The sequence below is a fragment of the Mercenaria mercenaria genome, chromosome 2 (assembly GCF_021730395.1).
Source record: "Mercenaria mercenaria strain notata chromosome 2, MADL_Memer_1, whole genome shotgun sequence".
Lineage (NCBI taxonomy): Eukaryota > Metazoa > Mollusca > Bivalvia > Venerida > Veneridae > Mercenaria > Mercenaria mercenaria.
The window spans coordinates 32,611,039-32,635,024 of record NC_069362.1 but is presented as its reverse complement, the minus strand read 5'-3'; the positions used below and the strand labels follow the sequence as shown (position 1 = coordinate 32,635,024).

General features: G+C 35.0%; 1 protein-coding gene across 4 annotated transcripts in view; it reads right to left on the bottom strand.

The window, feature by feature from the left end:
* LOC123562093 (uncharacterized) overlaps window positions 1–23,986 on the bottom strand; it is a 101,498-nt gene that overhangs the window by 6,770 nt on the left and 70,742 nt on the right. For 2 of the 4 annotated variants that reach the window (XM_053534370.1, XM_053534383.1), the window contains exons 10-14: window positions 5,614–5,660; window positions 3,365–3,545; window positions 1,390–1,880; window positions 902–1,139; window positions 387–558 (exon numbers count right to left, since the gene is read on the bottom strand). In XM_053534370.1, coding sequence (XP_053390345.1) covers window positions 387–558; window positions 902–1,139; window positions 1,390–1,880; window positions 3,365–3,545; window positions 5,614–5,660 — 1,129 coding nt within the window. Of the gene's footprint in view, window positions 1–386; window positions 559–901; window positions 1,140–1,389; window positions 1,881–3,364; window positions 3,546–5,613; window positions 5,661–6,788; window positions 6,939–8,257; window positions 8,514–8,631; window positions 8,873–9,101; window positions 9,317–9,795; window positions 10,316–10,553; window positions 10,967–11,450; window positions 11,584–15,612; window positions 16,194–21,350; window positions 21,685–23,986 lie in introns of those variants that run through there. The other 2 variants (XM_053534377.1, XM_053534376.1) reach the window with 2 other exon arrangements.

Here is a 23,986-nt window from a genome sequence, read left to right as displayed (position 1 = left end):
AATCAGATACATCGCTTGGAGGAATGAAAATTCGCTGTTATAATATTAAGTTTACTCAATGCCTGGAAATTGCAGATCCAGTCAAAACGAGAATGCTATAACGTTGAATTGCAGCGTTAAATCGTCATATAGATTTTCACTGTCGCAATTCCAGTGTTTGTCAGTAATTGGACTTGGAGTTTTTTTATATTTTCTGGTCTTTTGGATCATGAGTCCGTTCAAAGTATCTGCTCAAAAGGATTTGGTTTAATTCCGTTGTTAAGGGACCTGACGGGTGTTGCACAGTTCATCATCTCTTATGAATAGACTCAATCACAGAAAGTCTGCTTGCGTTACTTGCTACTCTTATAGATCCGATTATATAAATATATAATTTAAAATAACACCTGTGTTAATTCTGGTATAGCTGATATTTCAACTCTCCATCCTTCGTCATCCGTCAGATGGAAATGAAGTTTGTTCAGCTTGTACATTGACATGACGTCCAAAAAGTTCAATATCCATTCCTTTGGCTTAAAATTTCGAGACGTATCCGGCATAACTCCTCTGTAACTGTATCTGTAATATGAAACGATGAAACACGTATTGGACGAAACGCTTAATCAAAATAACATTTATACGGGCATTTACATTAAACCTTATTTATATGCTTTAGATCTGATATTCGAACCAATACTACTACAACGGAACTATTGCTAAATCAATATTATTTAACGCTATTCAAAACATCCTTTGTGGAATATTCTGGATATTTGTGATAATGAATACGTTTTCACTTCAACTTTAAACTTTCCTGTTTGGAAGAGAGTGTCTATAATCATCATTCAATTCAAATAGTTTCAAAATAAATGTTTTCAATGAAATATATCAGCAGCTTAATTATTGAATTTTCTGAACTCACCTTGGTGTATCTTTTATGTTCATCTCTATCAAATTGCCGCTGCCACCTTCGACAAGACTTATGAAAGACTGGGCTCCATAGAAAGCACCAGCTGCGCTGTTGGCTGTAATTGTCACTTTTCTTTTCTGTACATCAATGCTTAAATCATATGCTTCCGGGCCAGTTTTGCTCGGATTTCCTTTGATAAATGTGACAATTTTACTTTGCGAAGCTGTTCCAACAGATGTGTTGAGTTTGTCTGAAATAAAAAAGCTCAAATGGTCTAACAAAAATTAGTTATTAACTATTTTAGCTTTAAGGGAAAGGCATAACATAACTATAATAGCTGTAAATATAGTGACTGGAGAAAGCAATTGTTTCAAATGTAATAACGAACTTTTGATAAAGAAAACATATTCGTCTCCATTTTTATCGGCCACAAGTAAGTATGTTAAATGATTTTCAGACATGTTTTATTCAATCAGTGAGGAAACATTTGATAGTATCACCTGATAAATAGTTCGCTTCAAATGGGAAATCGGTAGACTGCACTACTTTCCAGTCTTCTGGAATGAAAGACATCACTGAATCTTCATTTCGCGTTTCTTCCATTGGCGTTGGCACAATTTTATAGGATGGCTTTGCAGGGTTCGAAGTTTTATAAAGATCGTATCTGGTTGCAGGCGAGTACGGATCATACTGGTCCTCTTTAGTCCTTTTCCATTTAGCAGGAGTATCAAACTCTCCAACATAATCTAGGTTTTCACTTTCCGTGCTTTTGATTACCTTTGCTTTCATTCCAATTGAAGTTACATACCAATTTGGCATATTGTCTGTACGCGTTACCATCCAGTATTTATTATGGTACTGGCAAGTTAGAGTTTCTCCTGTGGCTATTCCAGAAAAAATTTTAACGTCAGGTGTGAAATAATACAGTGCTCCATTTTCATGTTCCAGTCTTAGTCCACACTGCAAAGATTCGGCCTTCCCTCCATAAAGGCTGCAGCAGAATATCGAAACAAATATTAAATGAAATTTTAGCCTGGTTGTGTTCTACGCTTACGAAGGACAGATTTCATTAATTATAACAACAGTAGTTGCATAGCGGTTATACAAGTCTCCCCGTACATTGCTACAGTGTGTCTAGTCCTTTAGGATCATGGGGTTCGTTCAATGTTGGCGAATAACAGAGTCACTTAAGCAAAGGCTATAGGGCGCGAGGGCTTTAGCACATTTCATTACCTCTCATGAACATAATCAATATATTGTTTAATTTATTTTGTTTATCCATTTAAAACGTTATGCTATGTTTAAGGACTCTTACCAGTGCTCTTATTCATATTCTATAAATCACAGACCAAATGAATTAGAAGAGAAGTCAATCTGATTGTCATCATTTGGTTTGACAAAATTTAGGAACACATAACTATAAAATATAAGGTCATATCTTGTTTAGTACCAGCAAAATATAGACAATATTGCAACTCTCCAAGAGTTTTGGTAGTACAGAAACATCGCATGTGTTCCACCGGACATTGTTTAAGGCACAGACAGGCTCCTATATAGAACAATAGACCTACCGTGAGCCAGTCTGATGGCTTCCACACACGGAAAATTCTACAACCAGAGCGAGGTTTTGAACCTAAAGCAGTCAGGAGTATGCGATTCAATTGCAGCAACATTAACCGCTTGGCTATAGACACCCCTAATCAAAACCTTTTTTCTAAGAAAATGCAACTTCAGACATAAAAGAAAGACTGAATAATGCCAACTAGACGTATAAGATATACCATTCGTTTACAATTTTTCAAAACGTCTGTAAACCTGCTTTCTTATTATATTTGAATGATGCACTTGTAATATATTTAGGATTATCTCATTTTGTTAAAAGCAATAGTAGTAGCAAAGAAGCAAGTGGACATCAGATATGTTGGTTAATGCATAGAACACTTTAATCTTTGTATTGATACAACGTATATGGTATCCTTTGGAAACATTTGACGCAACCAAGCAAAATGAAGAAGAGTCCACACTTAGACCAACTATTTTTATATTTCCCGGATCATGTGATGGAGTTCATTTAATGCATCTGTATAAATGAATTATCATTAAATCCGTACTAGATGACGTGTGGATGATCTTAGCACATTTTATAACCTCTTATCAAAAGACTAGATCAAACCAAATTTTACTTTTTTGCTTAGTTGCCTTCTATGCTTCCAAAGAAAATTCTTCAGATTTATCAGTTCATGGGAGGTAAAGATATGCATCTAGTCCCATGTTTGGTGTTACTATTTTTAGGCTAAGTTTGGTTTACATTTTAAGGCCACACGATACTTAAGTACTGTTTTTGTGATAGTATATATATTAATCTATAAGAAAATTTATTGGAAGCATATAACGCAATACTTATCTTCTAAATTATCGGCAATGCATATTGTTTTATTTCAGCGATTGTACAAATTTTATCCAATAAAAACGAACCTGTAGAAATATATCCGCCATGTTCCTCTTGGAATATCTATACCTCCATTATTTCGAAGCCGTAATTGTATTCGCATATAGTTCTCTTCTTTCTCCAGATTATCAATAACATCTACGTTAACCTTGACATTGTCCGCAATGTAATCTATCACTGACTGATCTGACCAAACCAGTGGTTCATCTGCCGAATACAAATGTTACTACTGACATATAAACGACACATTTATTTGATTTATAGACTTCCAACTTGTGCCGAGGGTAATTGTTCTTTAATGTCTTTATAAAGCACCTTTAAACGTACATATCTTGTATGAAAAGAGAGCTATATACGTGATATAAGTGTGGTATAATAAATAAATAAACACATTCCACACACACATTTACATGTCGATCAGAAACATAATATAACATTGAAGGAAAGGAAAGCAATCACGCCCTTACAAAATGATGACAACATTGTAATCAAACAGGCAGACAAATGGGGAGGCATAGTTATAATTAATAAGATTTATTATAAAATTAAAATTCTAGAAATGCTTGAAGATAAAACATTTTACAGAGAAACTGATGAAACATGTTCTAAAACAACATTTAAGAAAATTAGAGATGCCATTACATTTAGTAGAGATATTAGAAAGAAAGAAATAGATTATTTATTAAACTTTGAATTCAAACCTAGTATGTTTTATGGTCGGCCTAAAATTCATAAAAATAAGCTTTTAAAAGATAGGTGAATAGAACAAAACACTCAATATATAGAATTAGGAGACCCAGATGATCTCAAATTTAGACCGATAGTAGCAGGCCCAATATGTGAAACACATAGACTTAGTAACCTCATAGATATTTTATTAAAACCCTTTGTCTATCATGTTAAAAGTTACATTAGAGGTGATATAGACTTTCTTTCCCATATTTCATCAATTACAACTGAAGATGCATTATTAGTTTCATTTGATGTCACAAACCTTTATACAAATATTTCACACAACTTGGTACTAGAAGCAATTCAACATTGGCTGGAAAACATCCTGATTGTATTCATAAAAGATTTACAAAAGAATTAATCTTAAACGGCATCAAACAATTTTGGAAAATAACAATGTTTCATTCAACGGAACATTTTACAATCAAATCAAGGGAGCAGCTATGGGAACAAACTTTGCACCTACATATGCAACATCGGTATTAGGTGACCTGGAAGAAAAACTTTACACAATCTTGGAACATGCAACAGACACATTTTTCTACATATATAAAAAAGAACTGGAAATGATTCCTAGATGACTGTTTTGTCATTTGGACTAAATCACAAAACCTACTTGAGCATTTCCACGTCCTGTTAAATAATTTACATCCAGATACAAAATTCACAATAGAAATAGGGAAACACAATTATCATTTTAGATATTCTGATTAAGAGAAATGGATGCCATTTTTCAACAGATATTTTTTTAAAACTAGGGGTACAAAACAACACCTTGATTTTAAATCATGCCACCCTAAACATACAAAATTAACATACCATACAATTTAGCAAGACGTATTTGCACAATTGTTTCAGATACTAACATTAGGAATATACACTTAAAAGAACTTATGTCATCACTTCTTAACAGAAAATAACCCGAAAACTATCATCAAAAATGGAATCAGCAAAGCACTTAAAATTTCAAGAGAGACACTTCTTAAAACACAAATCAAATCACATAAATACACAATTCCTTTCGTGTCTACATTCAACCATAAAAACTCTAATCTATATACAATTATCACAAATAATTTACCTATAATAATGTCAGACACTAAAATGAAAGAGGTACTCGCAAACTCAAAATTTATCAAAAGCAAACGGCAACCACAAAACCTTAAAAAACTACTGACAAAAGCTAGATTCACAATAAAGTCTGATAAAAGCGGAAATTTCACCGTTACAAATTGCAAAAGACCAAATTGCTACAACTTTAGCGGCAAAACATTTTATGTAAATGAAAATATGTCCTGTTGTCAAGTATATATATACTACTTTGTATTTTTAGAATTAGATACTATTTGAAAGGCATGTGAAGTCATTTTGATATATATATATATATACTATATATCAAATAATACTTCGAATATGTAAGCTTAAGGAAGATCAGTTTTACCAGACACTGGCATTTGACCAAAACTTTCCTATATGAGCAAAGTAGATACTCTACTACAAAGCATGACAACTAATATATGACAGTTCGACGTATTTTACTTACATCTGAACACTTGTACAGCTCTGCTGTATCTCTTGGAATCGGCCGACCTGCAAATAAAGTAATACTGGTCATTTTTATTCCTCTTAATAGAAGCTGAATGCTATTTCCAACAACAGCGCACGAAATAAGCACTTCCGTTCAGATTAACGTGACAGATATCGAAGGAGAAACTCACGTGCCATAATGATTAAAAAGTAGATAACGAGATATATCTATAGATATTTATAGAAACCTCAAGGTGATGTTAATTCCTTGTTTACATAATGAAAATACATTCTGTAATACTTTTGTTTACCAACATTTTCTTGTATTATGTTAAGGCAGATAATAGCTATTAAGATATACTTCAGATAATAATTTACTACTTGACAGTGCAACTATTTTAATTGTAAATAACAAGCTGATAAAACAACAAAGTAGGACGTTGCGTAAAGCGGTTGATAGGAAACTTAAACTTTTAAGGTACATTGATAAGAAACCTTTCATCTCATGAAATATTTGAATTATTAGGAAATCTTGGACTCACTAATAAGGCATTGATATGCGACAAACCGCTTTGGGGGAAGTAAACAGTGCATTTTTCAATGTCATAGAAAGCGTCTCGTCGATAACATGTCCTATGATCTGCCAAACAATTAAATTGTATAACGTTTAATAATTAAAGGTAAGTCGTACATCTTTCATTTTGATGGTTCGTTTTTCAATTATTCAGTTATTATAACTGATCAAACCCTGATAAATAATAGCTAACTGATATAATATACATTTTAATGTGTAGCAATTATGACTGATTGCAAGGCTGAAAAGCAGTTTTGTGCCATGTTTCAGGACGTATAAAAAGGCCTGCATTGATTACCGGTCAGGGCTGAATCCCGAATAATATTCTATGTGGGCTGATTTACTTATACTCGTACGGCTTAGATTACATAATGAGGTTGTACGTTCGAAAGTTGATCTATCCGTATCGAGTGGGACATTCGTCGACTACCCACGCTAATTTTTTGTTAATGTAAGTTGTTGTAAATCCACAGTACCCACTATAGTTTGTTGCAGTTCACTGTAATACTTTTACGTATTTTCTCAGAAAGAAACGTAATTATGAGAATGAGTCGGTCTACATTAATTCTTCAATTAACGGACACGGAAGTTATATGATATAGAATGTAATCACATACAAAGTCCTTAAATGAAGACTTGAGTCATCCTGCCATTGTATATTCTGTTCATTTGGAACTCCAAGCCAGGATTTCCCATTGTTGTTGCTGTATTGTACCCCAAGCCCAGGAAATGTTGTCGATACCTCCACCTTTCCATTTTCCATTACTCTTAAACCATAAAATTTACTTATTGTTTACAATATTGGTGATGCTATCGCGCAACTCTCATTGAGGCAAACATTTATGCCAAATAAAAAAGAGATTGCAAAAAGTTACTATATAAGTTATTTAAAGTAACAACAAAGGGACGTAAATCTTAAAAAAAATTATAAGTCCACACAAAAATCCTCACCAGTAGAGATGGGTCAAAATACACCTGAAAATTGGATGTAACATGCATGTTGTACTACAGAAAAGTGGTCTTGACTTTTCCCTACGACCAGTTATAAAAAGTAAAAAATATAAGCTATTTATAGTAATAACAAAGGGAAGTAATTCTAGGATCTTGCACACGACACTCCGTCTCATGATGATGAACAATGATGCCAAGTTACATCAAAATCCCTCAATGCATCAAAAAGAAACGCTCCAGACAAAGTCATTCTTGTATCTGACATTTGACCTCTAAGTTTGACCTTGACCTTAGACCTAGGGACCCGGTTCTTGCGCATGACACTCCGTCTCATGGTGGTGAACATTTGTGCCAAGTTACATCAAAATCCGTCCATGCATGAAGAAGAAATGCACCGGACAAAGTTGTCATTCTTGTATCCTTTGACTTCTAAGTGTGACCTTGACCTTAGACCTAGGGACCTGGTTCTTGCGCATGACACTCCGTCTCATGATGATAAACAATTGTGCTAAGTTACATCAAAATCCCTCCATGCATGAAAAAATAATGCTGCGGACAAAGTCATTTTTGAATTTGGCCTTTGACCTGTAAGAGTGACCTTGACCTTTGAGATAGAAACCTGGGGTTTGTGCATGACACTCCGTCTTACTGAGGTTAACATTCATGCCAAATACAAACAAGATTGCTCCATGCATGTCAAAGTTATGGTCCGGACAAACAAATCCAGACGGACGCACGGACGCACGCACGCACATACACCGAACAGCCATTTGGACAACTTTTGTCTTCGCTTCCGCAAGCGGGCTCGACAAAAATTGTTTAAACAAGCTTCCTTAAGAATTCTGTGTACATTCAGAGAGATCGCGTCATTAACGTTATTTTTCAAATTAAAGTTTACTTTATTTTTATCGAATTCAATTGACTGTCTAACGAAAGCGACAGTGCATCATTTTTAATTATCTTACTTATCCATACTCATGTATGATTTTATATTATAACAAAACTTATTGCATGGCTGACACTAAATTAAATCAACAAGTATCGAGTATTTTCATATTTACAAGTACCAGTAGTTATTGCATTCTATAACTAAACGAGATTCTTGAAATGTATATAGAATATTGTAAATTCCCACCTTGCACCTGGAGGTGGTACTCTATATTTTATGCCCAAATCATCTAACCGTTGTAACTCTTTATATCCAAGGGTATTGGAGAAATCCTCCCATTCACGATTAAATCTATCTTCCCTTTCATCATCTGATATGGATTCTTCCTCAAAGTCCGCCTTATGCCAAGCCCTCTCTGCAAGCGCAACTAATCGAGGAAAAATCATATAATCTACGTTTTCCCCTGTCCGTACAGTCTCACTCCACAACTGCCCTTGTATGCCTGTAACGAAATAAACCATATAGTCTATGTTTTTCTTTATCTTATGAAATTGTAAAGACAAGAATCCAAGATTATGTATATATTTGTAACACTGTTCATAGAAATATACAATTCTTACCAATAACATTTTCTTTTCTGTTCAGTGACTCACAGTTCTCCGAATTCTCGCCACATATTTCACGACTAGTTATTGGTTTTCCATTTCTTTCTTCGAATATGTTATCATATAAAGAATCCGGCATAAATTTCAAAACTTTTAAGATATCTGTACACCTCGTGGCCCAGTATAATCCACGCTCCTCAGGATCTGGCTCTTGGGGGTGGTCAAAATATACATTTGTTGCCTGTGCTAAAATCACCTGTGAAACAGACATTGAAATTAATGTTTTATCCGATAGGGGAACATTATTCTTACATATACACACATACATATATAGTGAATTCTATAATCTTAAAGTACTAGTAACCATTAAAATATGTTACTTATTATATATAATTCTCGACTATATGAGTTTAACTGTTTGTCGGAGAAAAACGCATTGCCATAACTTTCGTAAATGGATGTCTCATCATGCTGTATTCAATTACCTTGTATCCGGCATTTGCCAGTTTATATGCCTGTTCTCCACCTCCCCATTCCCAAATACTGTTCCAAGGTATCGCATAATTATTGTTAGTGTCAATGTCACCAGGTTTAATAGGATCATGATGACCATCTGCAAATCCATCTTCCCATCCAGCAAGGCTTAGATTTCTTTCTGCTGCTAACTTTGCCACTTTGTGAACAAAATACACTTTTATACCTGCAATGTTATTTGTAAAATGGTTTCATTTATTTTACAAATGCACGTGTTGAACGTTTTTCTAAAACCAAGCTTATTTTTGTTACTTTTGATTCTTTTTCAATAACATACACCTTTACACCTGAAACAGTAAATATTGGTAACACGTCGATATTACAACAAAAAGTGACAAATATATCAGGACCAGAACATCATTTTCATGCAGATCTTTCCTAGAATATTTAATTTTCTTCACAACATGATTTGGTTTTTATTTTTGTTGAAAAAGTCATACTAAATAATTGCATTAATCTAGAGCATTACTTCTGTTAATTCTTGTATAATTCTTTTCTTGTTTGTTATTATTTTTCATATGATGAAACACATTCTATGTAAGACATAACTTAAATTATTTCCATTTCCTCATAATTATAATCATACTTTTACAATTAATTACAACTTTTCATCTTCTGATGAAATAAGATAAAATGTAAACAAGCCTTTTGTGACGTTATATTGTGGGTTATCATTTATAAAACTATTGCATTGTGGTGATTTTTCCCAGGCATGGTTTGCAACCTCATCTCCACCAAAATGGTAAATTTCTAGTGGTTGAATGTCTTTGTGCAGTTCAATTACTTCGTCCATCACCTTTCCTATGAACGTATAAACCGAACTGACGCATGGATTAATAGCATTATCAAGCCATTGCTGATTGGAAATATATTCGGATTTATCATCCGGATCACTCAGTCTATATTTGATTGCCTCGTCTTCATTCCCCTTTTCGTGATATCTACGATATCGTTCCTCCATTGATGCAATTGCAGCATGAGCATGGCCTGGCATGTCGAATTCTGGGATAACTTGTATATGGTGTTCATTTGCAAAGCTTAATAGCTCTTTATAGTCCTCTGTTGAAAAGAATCCTGACCCGGATGTTGAATTGAAAGGGCCAGATCCAAACTGGGGTATTATACATTTTCTCTTATTATGATTATGACATCTTTGACCTCCAATCTGAAACAAATAGTTAAAAGGTCGCTTAAAAATAATGTCTTTATCATATTATCTAGTAATTAACAATTTATTACATATTAAAAAATACGAAATGCTTTTCGTGTTTGGCAATCTGTGGAGTTTCCACTTTTTCTATTTAACTAGTTTTTCTTTTCAGTTAGATATCTGTTTTGTTTCTGGTAACCTATGTTTCATTATGTACAATAAAATGTGTATTATTATTGTTTTTCATAATAACCTCTGTAAGCTCGGGTAGGCCGGGTATTTCTAGCCTCCATCCTTCATCGTCGGATAAATGCATGTGTAATTTGTTCATTTTATACATTGCCATTGCCCTCATAAGCCTCTTGACATCGGATAAAGGGTGGAAATTGCGAGATACGTCGATGTACATGCCCCGGTAGTGAAATCTTGGTTCATCAGTAATAGTAATTCCTGGGATATCTCTTCTATTATAACCATCAAGTATACTCCGAAGTGACTCCGCTGCATAAAATAGTCCATCTAAATCCTTGCCATTTAGATAAATGATACTGTTTTCCGCATCTATTCGCAATGTGTAAGATTCTGGAACGGTGAGCGTATTTGTTGTATTTAGGATTATAATGTTCTTCATTTGTAAGGTTTTAGCTATTTCCGTGTTTAGTATGCCTGAAAAGAAAAGTTACCAGGTAATATTAAACATGGCAAACATTTTGTTACACGGACATTCTATTGAAGCTTCAATCAATAAAGATGCGATATGCGAGACAAACACGGGCTTGCATTATTTTACACATGGATATTATCCGTGTGCACGAATCGTTTGTTTTGTTTTGGGTTTAACGCCGTTTTTCAACAGTATTTCAGTTATGTAACGGCGGGAGTTAACCTAACCAGTGTTCCTGGATTCTGTACCATTACAAACCTGTTCTCCGCAAGAAACTGCCAACTTCCCCTCATGAATCAGGGATGGAGGACGAATGATTTCAGATACAATGTCTTATTAAATCGTCACGGAAACAAACGCTTCGCCCAGGGCTCGAACTCAAGACCCTGCGATCCGTAGATCTCCGCTCTCCCTGTTGAGCTAAGCGGTCCGGCTTTAATGGTTTTTAAAGAAATAAGATTCTAAAAAATAAATGCCGCTGAATACCTTTCAGGTAAATGGCAACTGATGTATAAGTAATATCTGCTGTAAAAACTTTCCATGAACTGTCCACATTGATAATGGTTTCATCCTCACTGATCACAACCTCTAACGGTGTTGGTATGACAAGACTTGCTATCTGTAGGGAAAGAGAAGCAATGGCTTGTAAGATTACCCCTCACATGCACTTTCAATGCAGATTTCTCAACAATGTTAGACATTTTCACTGTTACAATGACAAAAATACTGTCTTCATTTACGAGAAAGCACTTTCGTTTGTTCCTGATTTAGGCAATGAAAAAGATTCTGCAAAACCACCTGTTTTCAAAATTGCAATATGATGTTTTCTTTAAAATATGTGGCTTGTACTGATTTAATTTAGACATCTGTCGTGCTTAAAGTCCATTAATGTCGCCATGTTGCGTCGTATTGTCTCATCGTGTGGGAGGCGTTGTGTCGAATTGTCACATGTCGTGTTTTCTTATGACGTACCATTTGGGTCAAAAGTCTGAAATCGCTCGAGCGGTACCATAATACACGGTAAGCGTGTAAATTTACACGCTCACCGTGTAAATTTATACGTTAAGCGTGTTTTTTATACGGTTAGCGTACAAAATACACGCTAAGCGCGTAAATTTACACGCTTACCGTGTAAATTTACACGCTCAACGTGTATTTTCGTTGACCCAATTCCTAATTTAGAATTCGAGCGAATAGACCAATCAAAATTTAGTTTAGAACTGCAAAAATGACTGCATTCACAGCGGACCAGTAGTATGGTCGTCTGAAAAGAATGCATACAGCAGTAGTTTCTTAAACGAGTGTATATTATTAAATGGGAAATAATTTACAACTAAAAACAAATGGAGAATAATTTCAGTGAAGAAATTGATAATATTTATTTCCGGGTAGCCAACGACCGGCTGCGCGAAGTCCCAGTAATGTATATGATGCGTACCTGTAACTAACAAACTTACACTGAAATGGATAATAATTTATAACTACAGCGAAATGGAGAATTATTTCATTGGCGAAATGGATAATATTTATTTCTGGGTAGCCAACGACTGGCTACGCGAAGACCCGCTTATTTATTTGATGCGTAACTGTTACTAACAAACTTATATAAAATTGATAATAATTTATAACTACAACGAAATGGAGAATAATTTCATTGACGAAATAGATAATATTTATTTTTTGGTAGCCGACGACTGGCCGCGCGAACATCCTGTAATATTTATCATGCGTACCTGTAACTAACAAAGTTATTACTGAAATGAATAATAATTTATAACTAAAACGAAATAGAGAATAACTTCATTCACGAAATGGATAATATTTATTTCTGGTTAGCCGGCAACCGGCCGCGTGAGCCTATAAAATGTATATTATGCGTTTAGTTTTTTGTTTTTTGTTTTTTTCCCCCGAGTAAATCATATTTTATTGCTTATTACTGTTTACATTTATACTAACAAACATCAAAAATGTACATGTACAGCCAAGAAAGTAAACAAATATGTCGGGCCACAAGTACATGTAACTAACAAACTTATTACTAAAATGGATAATAAATACAACGAAATGGAGAATATTATTTCATAGCCGAAATGGCTAAAATTTGTATTACCTAAATGGAAAATAATTATATGTGGAACATTTAAAGATCAATTATTTATACCAAAGTATTTGTCTTATTTCCTTGCTCGACGTCGCAGAACTTACAACCTGCCGCAATAAGCTTACATGATACTTGTAATATAATTAAAAAGTTGAAAATGAAATATTCAATTACGTCCAGCCTTTCATATTGTATCCACTTATACTAAAGTGAGGATGAATTCATTCCGTATTCAAAAATAGTAATCAACTTAAAATTGTTATCATTTCTATTAATTCTTCGAATTGAAAGTTTTTATTTGAAAATATGAAAGGGCAGCGGTCAGATTTAGAGAGAGAGAGAGAGAGAGAGAGAGGGGGGGGAGGCGTGTATCAGCAGGGAAGAGTGTTCTAGACTTGAAATCTTGTTCTATTTTTTGCGGAATTCAGCTTTATCATAATTACTCTATTAAATTACGGATAATGACTTTGCGCGCGATACAGTTTCAATATGAAAATGATCGAGCATGTAAATTAAAAAATAGAAAATTATAGATTTATATTAGCAGGAAGGTCTAATACGTATCAATTGTTCCAGATATTAGGTATTTCCCATCAGTAGTAGTTTAAGTCCTTGATTCATATCTAACGAATTTACATTTTTAGTTACTACACGTTCATCGTTTTAAAAATAAATGTCCATTAAATTTCCAAATATATTCTTACAGATTTTAGAATACTAGATATCCTGTGAATTTTTTATTTTCGTTTCACAAGACAGCTCCGCCACGCGATATATTAATACGTGTTCGTTCATATGTATAGTGGCATTGATGACTGAAGGCATTATATCATATCAAAGCCATCTTATATGCTTCAGTAAATTTTATGATCCGCTCTAATTAGTGAACCTCGAAAGGATTTCCTGTTCTGATAACCTAGGTGACATATGTTTTATCATGTCATTTTGCATAAAAGTTACGTAATGATTTCCGGTAGATCACTTAAAACAGCAACTTCAGTGACATGGAGCCGCTCGATTCCCCCACCCCTCCCCAATTATGTACATGTCATTAAAGTCGGAGAAAAATAAATACTATTATTATTTATATATATATATTATTTGAAGTTGTAGAAAAATAGATATATGATAACAAATGGCATTTTAAAATGTAAAGTACAAGTTTTATATGTGTATGGTATGTGGAATTAGACTTGAAATGCTTGTTCTTTTCTGACGAAAATAAGAATAAAGCAGGCTTTTCAGGTAAGATATAATAAAAAAATATAAAAGTCTTTAATCAAAGCATATATACAGTAGAATAAATTACTTGACTGAAATCATCTTTACAGTGGCAAAACATTTCGTAATATAATGAAAGTATTATGTATGTTTCCTTAAAAGTAATAAATCAATCATAAACTTTATAAATATCTTCCTTTGTAACATGTATTTTGATTGGCTTATTTATTTAAAATTGTAACTCAAACGACCGATACGCGCTAAGCGTATAAATTTGGACGCTAAGCGTATATTTTACCCGGTAAACGCGTAAAAATACACGGTGAGCGTGTACTTTTATAGATCTACCGATTGAAATACACGGTAAGCGTGTAAATTTACACGGTAAGCGTGTAAATTTACACGCTAACCGTGTATTATGGTATCGCTCGAGCGATTTCAGACTTTTGACCCAAACGGTACGTCATATTTTCTGCCGACCGACCATTCCTGTAGGTAGACGCATGACATGCGATAAGACGCGTGGCAATTAGAAACGACGCGCGACACGTCGCAACACGACCCTCGTGCGTGTAGGGTTATACTGTCACGTGTCTTGTCGCATATTCGTGCATCGTATTGTATTGTCGTGCGTCGTGTCGCATTATTGTATTCTAACCTCCTTTAGGTCAACACACGACAAGCGACACGATTAACGACAATACCGGTATAACACGACTAGCAACACAATGCGTAAAGACGCACAACGCTACAACATGACGTGTCACTGTAGTTTCGCCATGTAGTGTTGTATAATCTCCGTCATGTTCCGAGCATCATGCTGCATTTTTGTGCGTCGTGCCACGCGTCGTTTTGTAAAGTTGCGCGTCGTATCGCAAGCAAAACCACGCACAACAATGCGTAACGATGCATTGCAATGTGACACGACGCTCAACATATGATACAATGGAAAACGATACGATAAAACATCAAGACATTGTCTCAATATCGTGAGTAATGTCGCATTGTCGTGCTAGGTGACGCGTCTCCTCAGTTTTCATGATTATTTTATGCTTCGTCATGTTTGATGAGTCAATTAATTTACCAATTTATATTCACAATAAAACGTACAAATTCATGAGTGTAAGCGAATTCCAGAACAGTCAACCTGATGCCAATCATTTTAAGGAAGTTCTCTGATTGTGTAAGAACTAGACATATTTTTCACTCATATATATTTTAGTGTCGCAGTCAAATTGTATATGTTTTACCAGCGCTTTTTGACTTTTCTTACATGCATCGTATTCTCGTTCAAGAATAAGTTTCTAAAGAATTAAAGTGAGGTACCTTTCCCTTGTCTTCCACTTTGTATCTTCGCAGTCTTTCCTGTGCTGTGTATGGATTATACCTGTCTGCCGCGAACCTCTTCCACTGTCTAACGTCATCGATAGGTTCTACATATTCCAGACCTAGACTTTTTGTGGTGTTCACTACACGCGGTTCAACTAAATCATTTTCAGACACTACATACCAGCGAGGCATGAAGTCAGTTCTAGAGATAGACCACCAAGCAACTTTGATATCATATTCCCTTGCTTCATTAGGTTGTATCTCTACAAACCCACTGCTTGGTTCAAGGTAGTACAAGTCGCCTTGAATCATGCCAACTTTGACATGTTCCACTTCCAGTTCTACTGACATGTTCTTCGGAAATATATCGGGATACACAAGGTACATGCTGTGAAAATACAGACGCCATCCTGAAGCCGGAATGTTCGCGTTACCGACATTTTTGACATATATTCTAACGGTATGCGTTTTTTCATTGTCCCTTAAGTTGTATAGATTTGTAGCTCTGATACTCATGGTACTGGCGAGAGTGTCAAGCTGCTCCTGTGTTAGAGGAGAGGCCCTCACAGAAATGATTGCTGAAACAAACAAAAGAAAAAATATATTAAGTGTAAGCAGTTCAAACGAACAATTTATAAGACTGATTATAATTGTATACAAAGTACATACTGTATTTTTAATGTAACATTACGCACTTAATATTTTTACTTAAATCAATTTTACCCTAAAAACTGTCGACGTATAGATCTAACGATAAAATGTAAAATTCGCTCGGGGGAGTGGCGGGGGGTGTAAACTTGTATATGAAACCTACGGGCGTCATTGGGCGCTTCGTTCTTCTTGTTCTTCTGTGTCCGACCCGAGATAGAATCGCCCTAATGACACGAACAAGGCCCAGGAACATTGTTCTCGGGTCAAAATTTCACACCACCACCTAATCGGGAGGACCGCGAACAATGTGCGAACAATATGGCGGAATGAGGATGTACAACTTCAATGTCAAAGAAACATAGTAGCGAAATAAACATATGATCATTTTATAACCAAATAAAATATTATTTGAATGAAGAAATTACACTACATTGTAGAAATGTTGGTTTACCCCTGTCGATAATGTAAACAAGCGCCGTAAACAAGGCTGTAAAACTTCCGGTTGCCGGTGTTAGAGCGTTTTACTCGAGCTACGTGATCGGACTCGACTCAATTCCATCCGGGAATAAATGCCCAAGGACGCCCTATGATATCAAGTGGAACGGCAACACGGGCAATGCTTGATATATCGCAAATTCATTGAGCTTCTCAACGAAAAGGCAAAGGTTATTTACAGTAATACCCTGAATTATAACACAATTCGCTTAAAGCCATTTGTACTTACGTATATCGAACACAAAATGATGTAAAATACTGCGTTATTACAAGAAAATGTTAACATGCCACGATATGTGAAGATTTACAACTTTCTCTCTGATACACTCAAGCACACTGGAAAATACAATAGAGCTACATAACGTTTAACTGAAATTAACTCATGCTGGTCAATATACATTGAATAACTACAGTCTCGCTTTGAGTGCACGTCTAACCAGGCGTTGAAATGGGCCGATGGTCTAGTAGTAACACGCTTGACTGTCAATCCAGAGGTCCGGTCTAGGCAATGGAAATTTCTGTGATGCTCTTGAGTGTCTCCCACCTAACTAAGAGGCTTGTACTGGTACTTCCAAGGAAAGACGGCTTCGTGTGTATCGGTGCTATACACCTGGCACGTTAAAGAACTAAACTGTCTATTTGCAAAGAGCTAGGCTAAGTAAGCCGGACAAGCCTGTATGTAAAAAGAAATCTCACTCCTGTCCCTCTGGTCAGATCGCTCTGTGTCTGTACTAGCAGAGGATGAATTTCGGACGTTTGCGCTATGTAAAGCGCCTTTGAACGTGTTTATCATGAAAATGGCATTATATAAATCTGGTGTAATAATAACAATATTAGGCCGTGGAAGTCTATAGTCAGCTACTGGCCCACTTCTTTTAGGTTATTGACCACATCAAAATATATATATTTCTAGATGACAAGATAATGTCAAATTAAGTTCCGGCGATGCGCATTGTAAATGTTACCGCCACTCCCTTAAAACAGTGAAAATACAGAAAAATATGTTTTACTGCAGTAAAATTTAAAAAGTAAATAAATTCAACGAACGTATGTAATATATTTCATCAATAGTCTCGATATTTCATCAGAATATTTGCAATAAAACCTGCTAGTTTAGAGACAATACTACGTTTAAATGCTACTTTTACCATGTATATACAATATTTATGCACCATTAGGAGTATATTTCGGAAGCGGTCATGTTAAACACTGCTAAGACACACAAAGACATGGAAAGACACACAAAGACAGTCACAAAGACATATATTTGAATGTGTATATATATATTAATGTTTGTACAGTGATTTTAAAGTACGTTAAAAAAAAAAAAGAATAAATAATAAAAATTGTAAAAAGATACGTAGAAACTCAACAGAGATCATCATCTAGTATCGGCAGAAAAAGACTTAATAACAGAAATTTTTAGTTACAAATATGTTTTTATCTATTGTCTGAATATAATAATGATGTGATTCTGGAGTGTAATTATTGTAAATTATTATAAATAATGAATATTTAATATCAAAGTTTTTTTTGTTTGTTCTTTTTTAAAGCTAAATGTGATAAGACTATGACAAGGACATACAAAAACACACAAAGACATGCAAAGATGGTCACAAAGACATATATTTGTATGTAGACTGGTATATTAGTGTTTAAACGGTGATTTTAGGGAATAACTATCTAATAAAAATAATAAAGATAAATATATATATATTATATGCAAAAATTATTTGTCCTTGTGTCTGTCTTTGCATGTCTTTATGTGCCATGTACTTGTCTCTGTTCACATTCAGTAGAATTTTTTGCAATTTTTATTAGTCCCCTACTGGTTGAAAACCAGTTTCGGGGACTATAGGAATGCACTTTTCCGTCATTCTGTCATTCCGTCCGTCCTCCGTCCGACCGTCCGTCGGAAATTTCTTGTCCGGTCCATAACTCTGTCATCAATGAAGGGATTTTAATATTACTTGGCACAAGTGTTCCCCTTGATGAGACGACCTGGACCCCTACCTCAAAGGTCAAGGTCACAATTGGAGGTCAAAGGTCAACAGGGCTTTTTCTCCTGTCCGGTCCATAACTCTCAAAGGTCAAGGTCACACTTAGCAGTCAAATGTTAGCATAGCATGAACAGGGTCTGCTTCGTGTCCGGTCCATAACTATGTCATTCATTAAGGGATTTTAGTATCACTTGGCAGAAATGTTCCCCATGAGGAGACGACGTGTCATGCGCAAGATCCGAACCCCTACCTCAAAGGTCAAGGTCACAATTGGAGGTCAAATGTCAACAGGGCTTTTCTCCTGTCCGGACCATAACTCTCCCATTCATGAAGGGATTTTAATATTACTTGGCACAAATGCACCTTATAATAAGACAATGTGTCAAGCCCAACTTTCAGACCCCTAGCTCAAAGGTAAAGATCATACTTAGCAGTCAAATGTTAACATGGCATGGACAGGGTCTGCTTCGTGTCCGGTCCATAACTCTGTCATTCATTAAGGGATTTTAATATCACTTGGCACAAATGTTCCCATGAGGAGACGACGTGCCTTGCGCAAGACCCAGCTTTCTAGTTCAGAGGTCAAGGTCACAATCGGAGGTCAAATTCAACAGGGCTTTTTTCCTGTACGGTCCATAACTCTGCCATCCAGGAAGGGATTTAATATTACTTGGCACAAATGTTCCCCATGATGAGATGACGTGTCATGCGCAACAGTCAGAACCCTGGCTTAAAGGTCAAGGTCACACTTTGAGAGCAAAGGTCAATAGGATTTTTTTCCTGTCCAGTCTAGAACTTTGTCATGCAAGGCAGGATTTTATTATCAGTTGGCATAAATATTTCCCTGGATGAAGCAACATGTCATGCGCAAAACCCGGGCCCTAAATCTAAGGTCAAGGTCACACTTAGAGACAAAAGGTCAGATACAAAAATGACTTTGTCGGAAGCATTTCTTCTTCATGCATGGAGGGATTTTGATGAAACTTGGCACAAATGTTCACCACTATGAGACAGATTGTCGTGCGCAAGAACCAGGTCTCTAGGTTTAAGGTCAATGTCATACTAACATTTTTTGTTTTCCGTTTTTTTTTCTTAGTTATAACTCGTGGCCAAGAGATAAATTAAAATAAAGAAACTCCGATGTCCCCTCCATGCCTCCGTAGTATGTGCACGGTCTTCTAGTTCAATGATAAAACTTGTTAACATTTGAACTTGTTATCTTTAGCTAAGTTATTGCTTTCTCTTTTAGAACAATTTTTCAGGGTTGTATGAATGTATATAAGATGTACAAAATCATGCTTAAGTTGAAAGAAGTGCACATCAAATAAACAAATAAGGTAAAGGAGTTAGAACCATTTTTCCAAGTGTACTGCCGTCTTTTCAATTAACTCATGTCAATTGTTCATTTCTTCGTTATCTTGATTATTTTATTTGCTTTTGATACCAATGAAACAACTTATATTGCAATTATGTCACATTCCAGAAGAAAAAAAGGTAGAGCGAGCAATGGATTTTAAAAGAGTTTAGTCGCATCAGCCAAAAAATGTTAAGCATGGATCATTTATTTTCTTACGTTATGTTCAAGCATTTCTTAGTAAGGAAGTAAAGTCATTACATGCGAACATACATTTAGTAATTTAATACAAATGAAACATCTATAACACATTGAATTCAAATAACTTGTGTAGAATTCATCTGAACTCACAATTTTAAGATTTTGCTACTTAATAACCGATGTGTTAAGCATGCTAGTATGTCAACTAAAATACCGTGCTTGTGCGCATAATCAAGCATATACAGTTGGAATGATAATCATCTTCAATTAATCAATGGAAAAATGAACATTTTCTAACATTTATCTTTATTCCTATGCCTAATATACGTGTGGCCAATGCGGAGTTTAAGTATTCTGCCATATCAAGATCCCGTTTTAATTCCTTAGACAGAATCCAGTACAAAAGCGACATTGTCTTCAGTTATTTATATATATTTATAAATGAAAAAAATCATACACTTTATCAAAGATATAATGGCAGATTTATATCATAATTATATATATAATTCTAACATGATTCGTTTTGATTTCCAGTTAAACAAAGAAGGAAATTAAGCTCTGTATATTCTGCGATAAACAACGGTTGACGCGCGGACTGGTAAGAGAGCATTATGACGTCAATTATGACGTCAAATTGCCGCATGACGTCCGATACATTACTCCTCGGGTAAATAAAGTCCAGCATAATATTTATTAAAGTATGTCAATGATCATGTCAGAATGAAAACAATCAATGCCTTCTTGTGATTTATTGTCTAATTTACCACGGTTCAGAGTTCAGATGCGTAGGAATTGAGTGGTTAAATTCTGAAGCATCTGAACGACGATAAACCACAGGAAGGCCTTGATTACTTGTTAAGTAAAATATTGTGTCTTTTGCAGCTAACTTTGATGCATATTTCAACTAAATAAAATCAAAAGAAGTGACCATGGCAGACTAGCTACATTACCTGCTTGAAAATAAACTATCAAATACTGTACATTTTAAACAGGTAAACTATTATTAAAATATAAATAACTGAGATGACATTTACCTGCAACAAAGAGAGACAAAAATGAAATCCCCATCATGTATGATAAAGTATCCTTTCACAAATACGTCAGCGAATCCTCATACCTGTTCAGAGCTAACACCTTGACAAGCGGACGTAATAGGTTACGCTGATGATAAACAGATGTAAGAGTAAATGTCTTATATTCATTCTGTAGTAACGTAAATATCCTTCCCTTTTATATTTGCTATACTTCCCTTTTATTTTGTCCGGCCCAAGTCTTGTTTACTATACTAATGCACGAATGATATGCAGCGAAATGATATATCAGTTCTATTGCTATGTTTAAGTCAAATACAAAAGATAGATTATTTGTCTAACCGCAAGGACTTAACAACTCAAAGTGACTTTCAAGAAAAAATAATTGATTGCAATTTGTACTTCCTAGATCACTGGTTTTATCTGAGTTTTTGGTCCGAATATTGTCTACATGAATTTAACCAGAAATCTTGTAACATTATGTTATGATGATAATTATAATGATGAAGTAACTTTATTTAACAAAGGCAACATATCCGGATTCAACCCGTCTGATTTCAATATTCTATCCTAAATATGTAACTTACATAAAAATTAACAAAAATGATTTGTTGGTTATAAATAATTCTTGTGATTTAAATATTTTAAACAAATTTTAAGAGATTCAAATTGTTTTATTTCAGTAGTCATGGCAATTTGTTATCAAAAATATTAAGAGCTTTTTCCATTCAGCTCGGCTGATAAAACCAGATATCAACGATTGGGTCGGACGAAATTGAAGAAATTGGACACTTTGGTTTAATATGTTTAGCACCGAATGTAATCTAAAATACAGGTTAACAAAGTTTATGCAAATAAACAGATCTAAGTCTTGAAAAGGTCGATTTTTGTCGTTTTACATATTTGCTTTTATTCTTGTTTACTTTGCTACATAATTATGGTGTACCATTTTGGCTCGAAAGTCTGCTTTGCGTGCGCACATTTCAAAATATACGTGAACGTATAAAAATATGAGTACACACGTAAATATATACGTCCACGTGCATACGTGCACGCTTATGCGGACATGCGCGTGTATATAGGTGCACTTGTAATTACACTTGCAACTAAACATTTACGCTTGCCCGTCCATATATGCGTGCATGCGTGTACAAACGTGCACTTAAAATTATAAGTACACGTTTAAATTTACGCGTTCATGCATTCATATGTACACGCGTATATATACGAGAACCCAGAATACGTCCATGTATTTAAGCGTACACTGGTAAATATTTAGGTACACGCATATATGGACGTGCATGCGTAAATTAATACGTGCACGCATAACTACAAGTGAACATATCACCGTATATACACACGCTCATGTCTGTATAAGTGTGCATTTACAATTTTATGAGTGCAGGTGCACGTGAACGTGTATATAGTAACGCGTGTATACATATTTTCATCCGAGCATGTATATTTTGGAATATGCGCACGTAAAGCAGACTTTCGACCCAAATGGTACACCATACATAATTGCTTCCAGTAAGAAAAGCCTTCAACCAATTGTCTTAGATATGCCTCTGTTTCATTATAATACAGTATCGAAATAAGCAAGCGTGTTGTCGCCTCTTACATCTCTTCATCTTCTAAATTTCTTGTACCGAAAATTCGTTCATTTGGAACGTGTGTTTATTTTAGACATTCAAAGACAGAAATTGGGCAGATGATATTCCCGACTCAGACACTCGCGTGCACATCTTAATAAATGTACCAGCCGTAGTTTGGAGCATAGATAACACGCTTTAAGTATGATATATCTTCAAATTATTGCAATGACGTTGCTACATTTTCGCCATACCAGTAGACGTAGTTTGCTTAGCAACAAAAGAATTGATGTAAATCTTATTCACTGACAATTTAATCTTAATATAACGGTAACGATCTCTGGAAATGAAAGCAAAATACCGTGCGTATTATCAGGACTTGTAAAACATAAACAGCACACTTTCACCCAATCCATAAACTCTCAAATGATTCATTCAAAACATATAAAAGAACCGAAATAATTATGAATAAAGGTAGGCTAAATCTTTCAAAATATATCTTTATTAATGTAATAATAGTCCTTTTTCAACCAGAGTAATGATGCAATGATGGAGACATTAGCGATATTGGGACACTCCGAAAGCAGAGGCAACCATTTACATCCCTATATTTTAAAATTTCAAGCCTGAGACCCCTTAATCCCCAATAAGGGACACCCCTTCCATCAACTGAACTTATGTCAAAAATTGGAGAATGGAGTTCCGTGTAAAATACATTTTCTACAGGCTGACTGTAATTTCGTTAGAGTTAAAATGATTTCTACTTTCCTGAGATCGCTACATCTCGCTACCTCTATATTTCTATTCAAGTACTTCTGCAAAGTATAATTTTCATAGATTAAATGTAATCAATCCTCATATTCCAAATATCGCAGTTTTCACATTGACCATCTATGACAAGTGTTAACTGCACGATCGCTCGCTATGTAAAAGACCCTCTCCAGATGGGAAATAAGTGGTGTTTACAACTTTGCTACCTTTCAAAACTATTCAGCTAGCCGTAACAAATGCAAAATAACGACCTAAAACTAGAATTCTTAATACTTA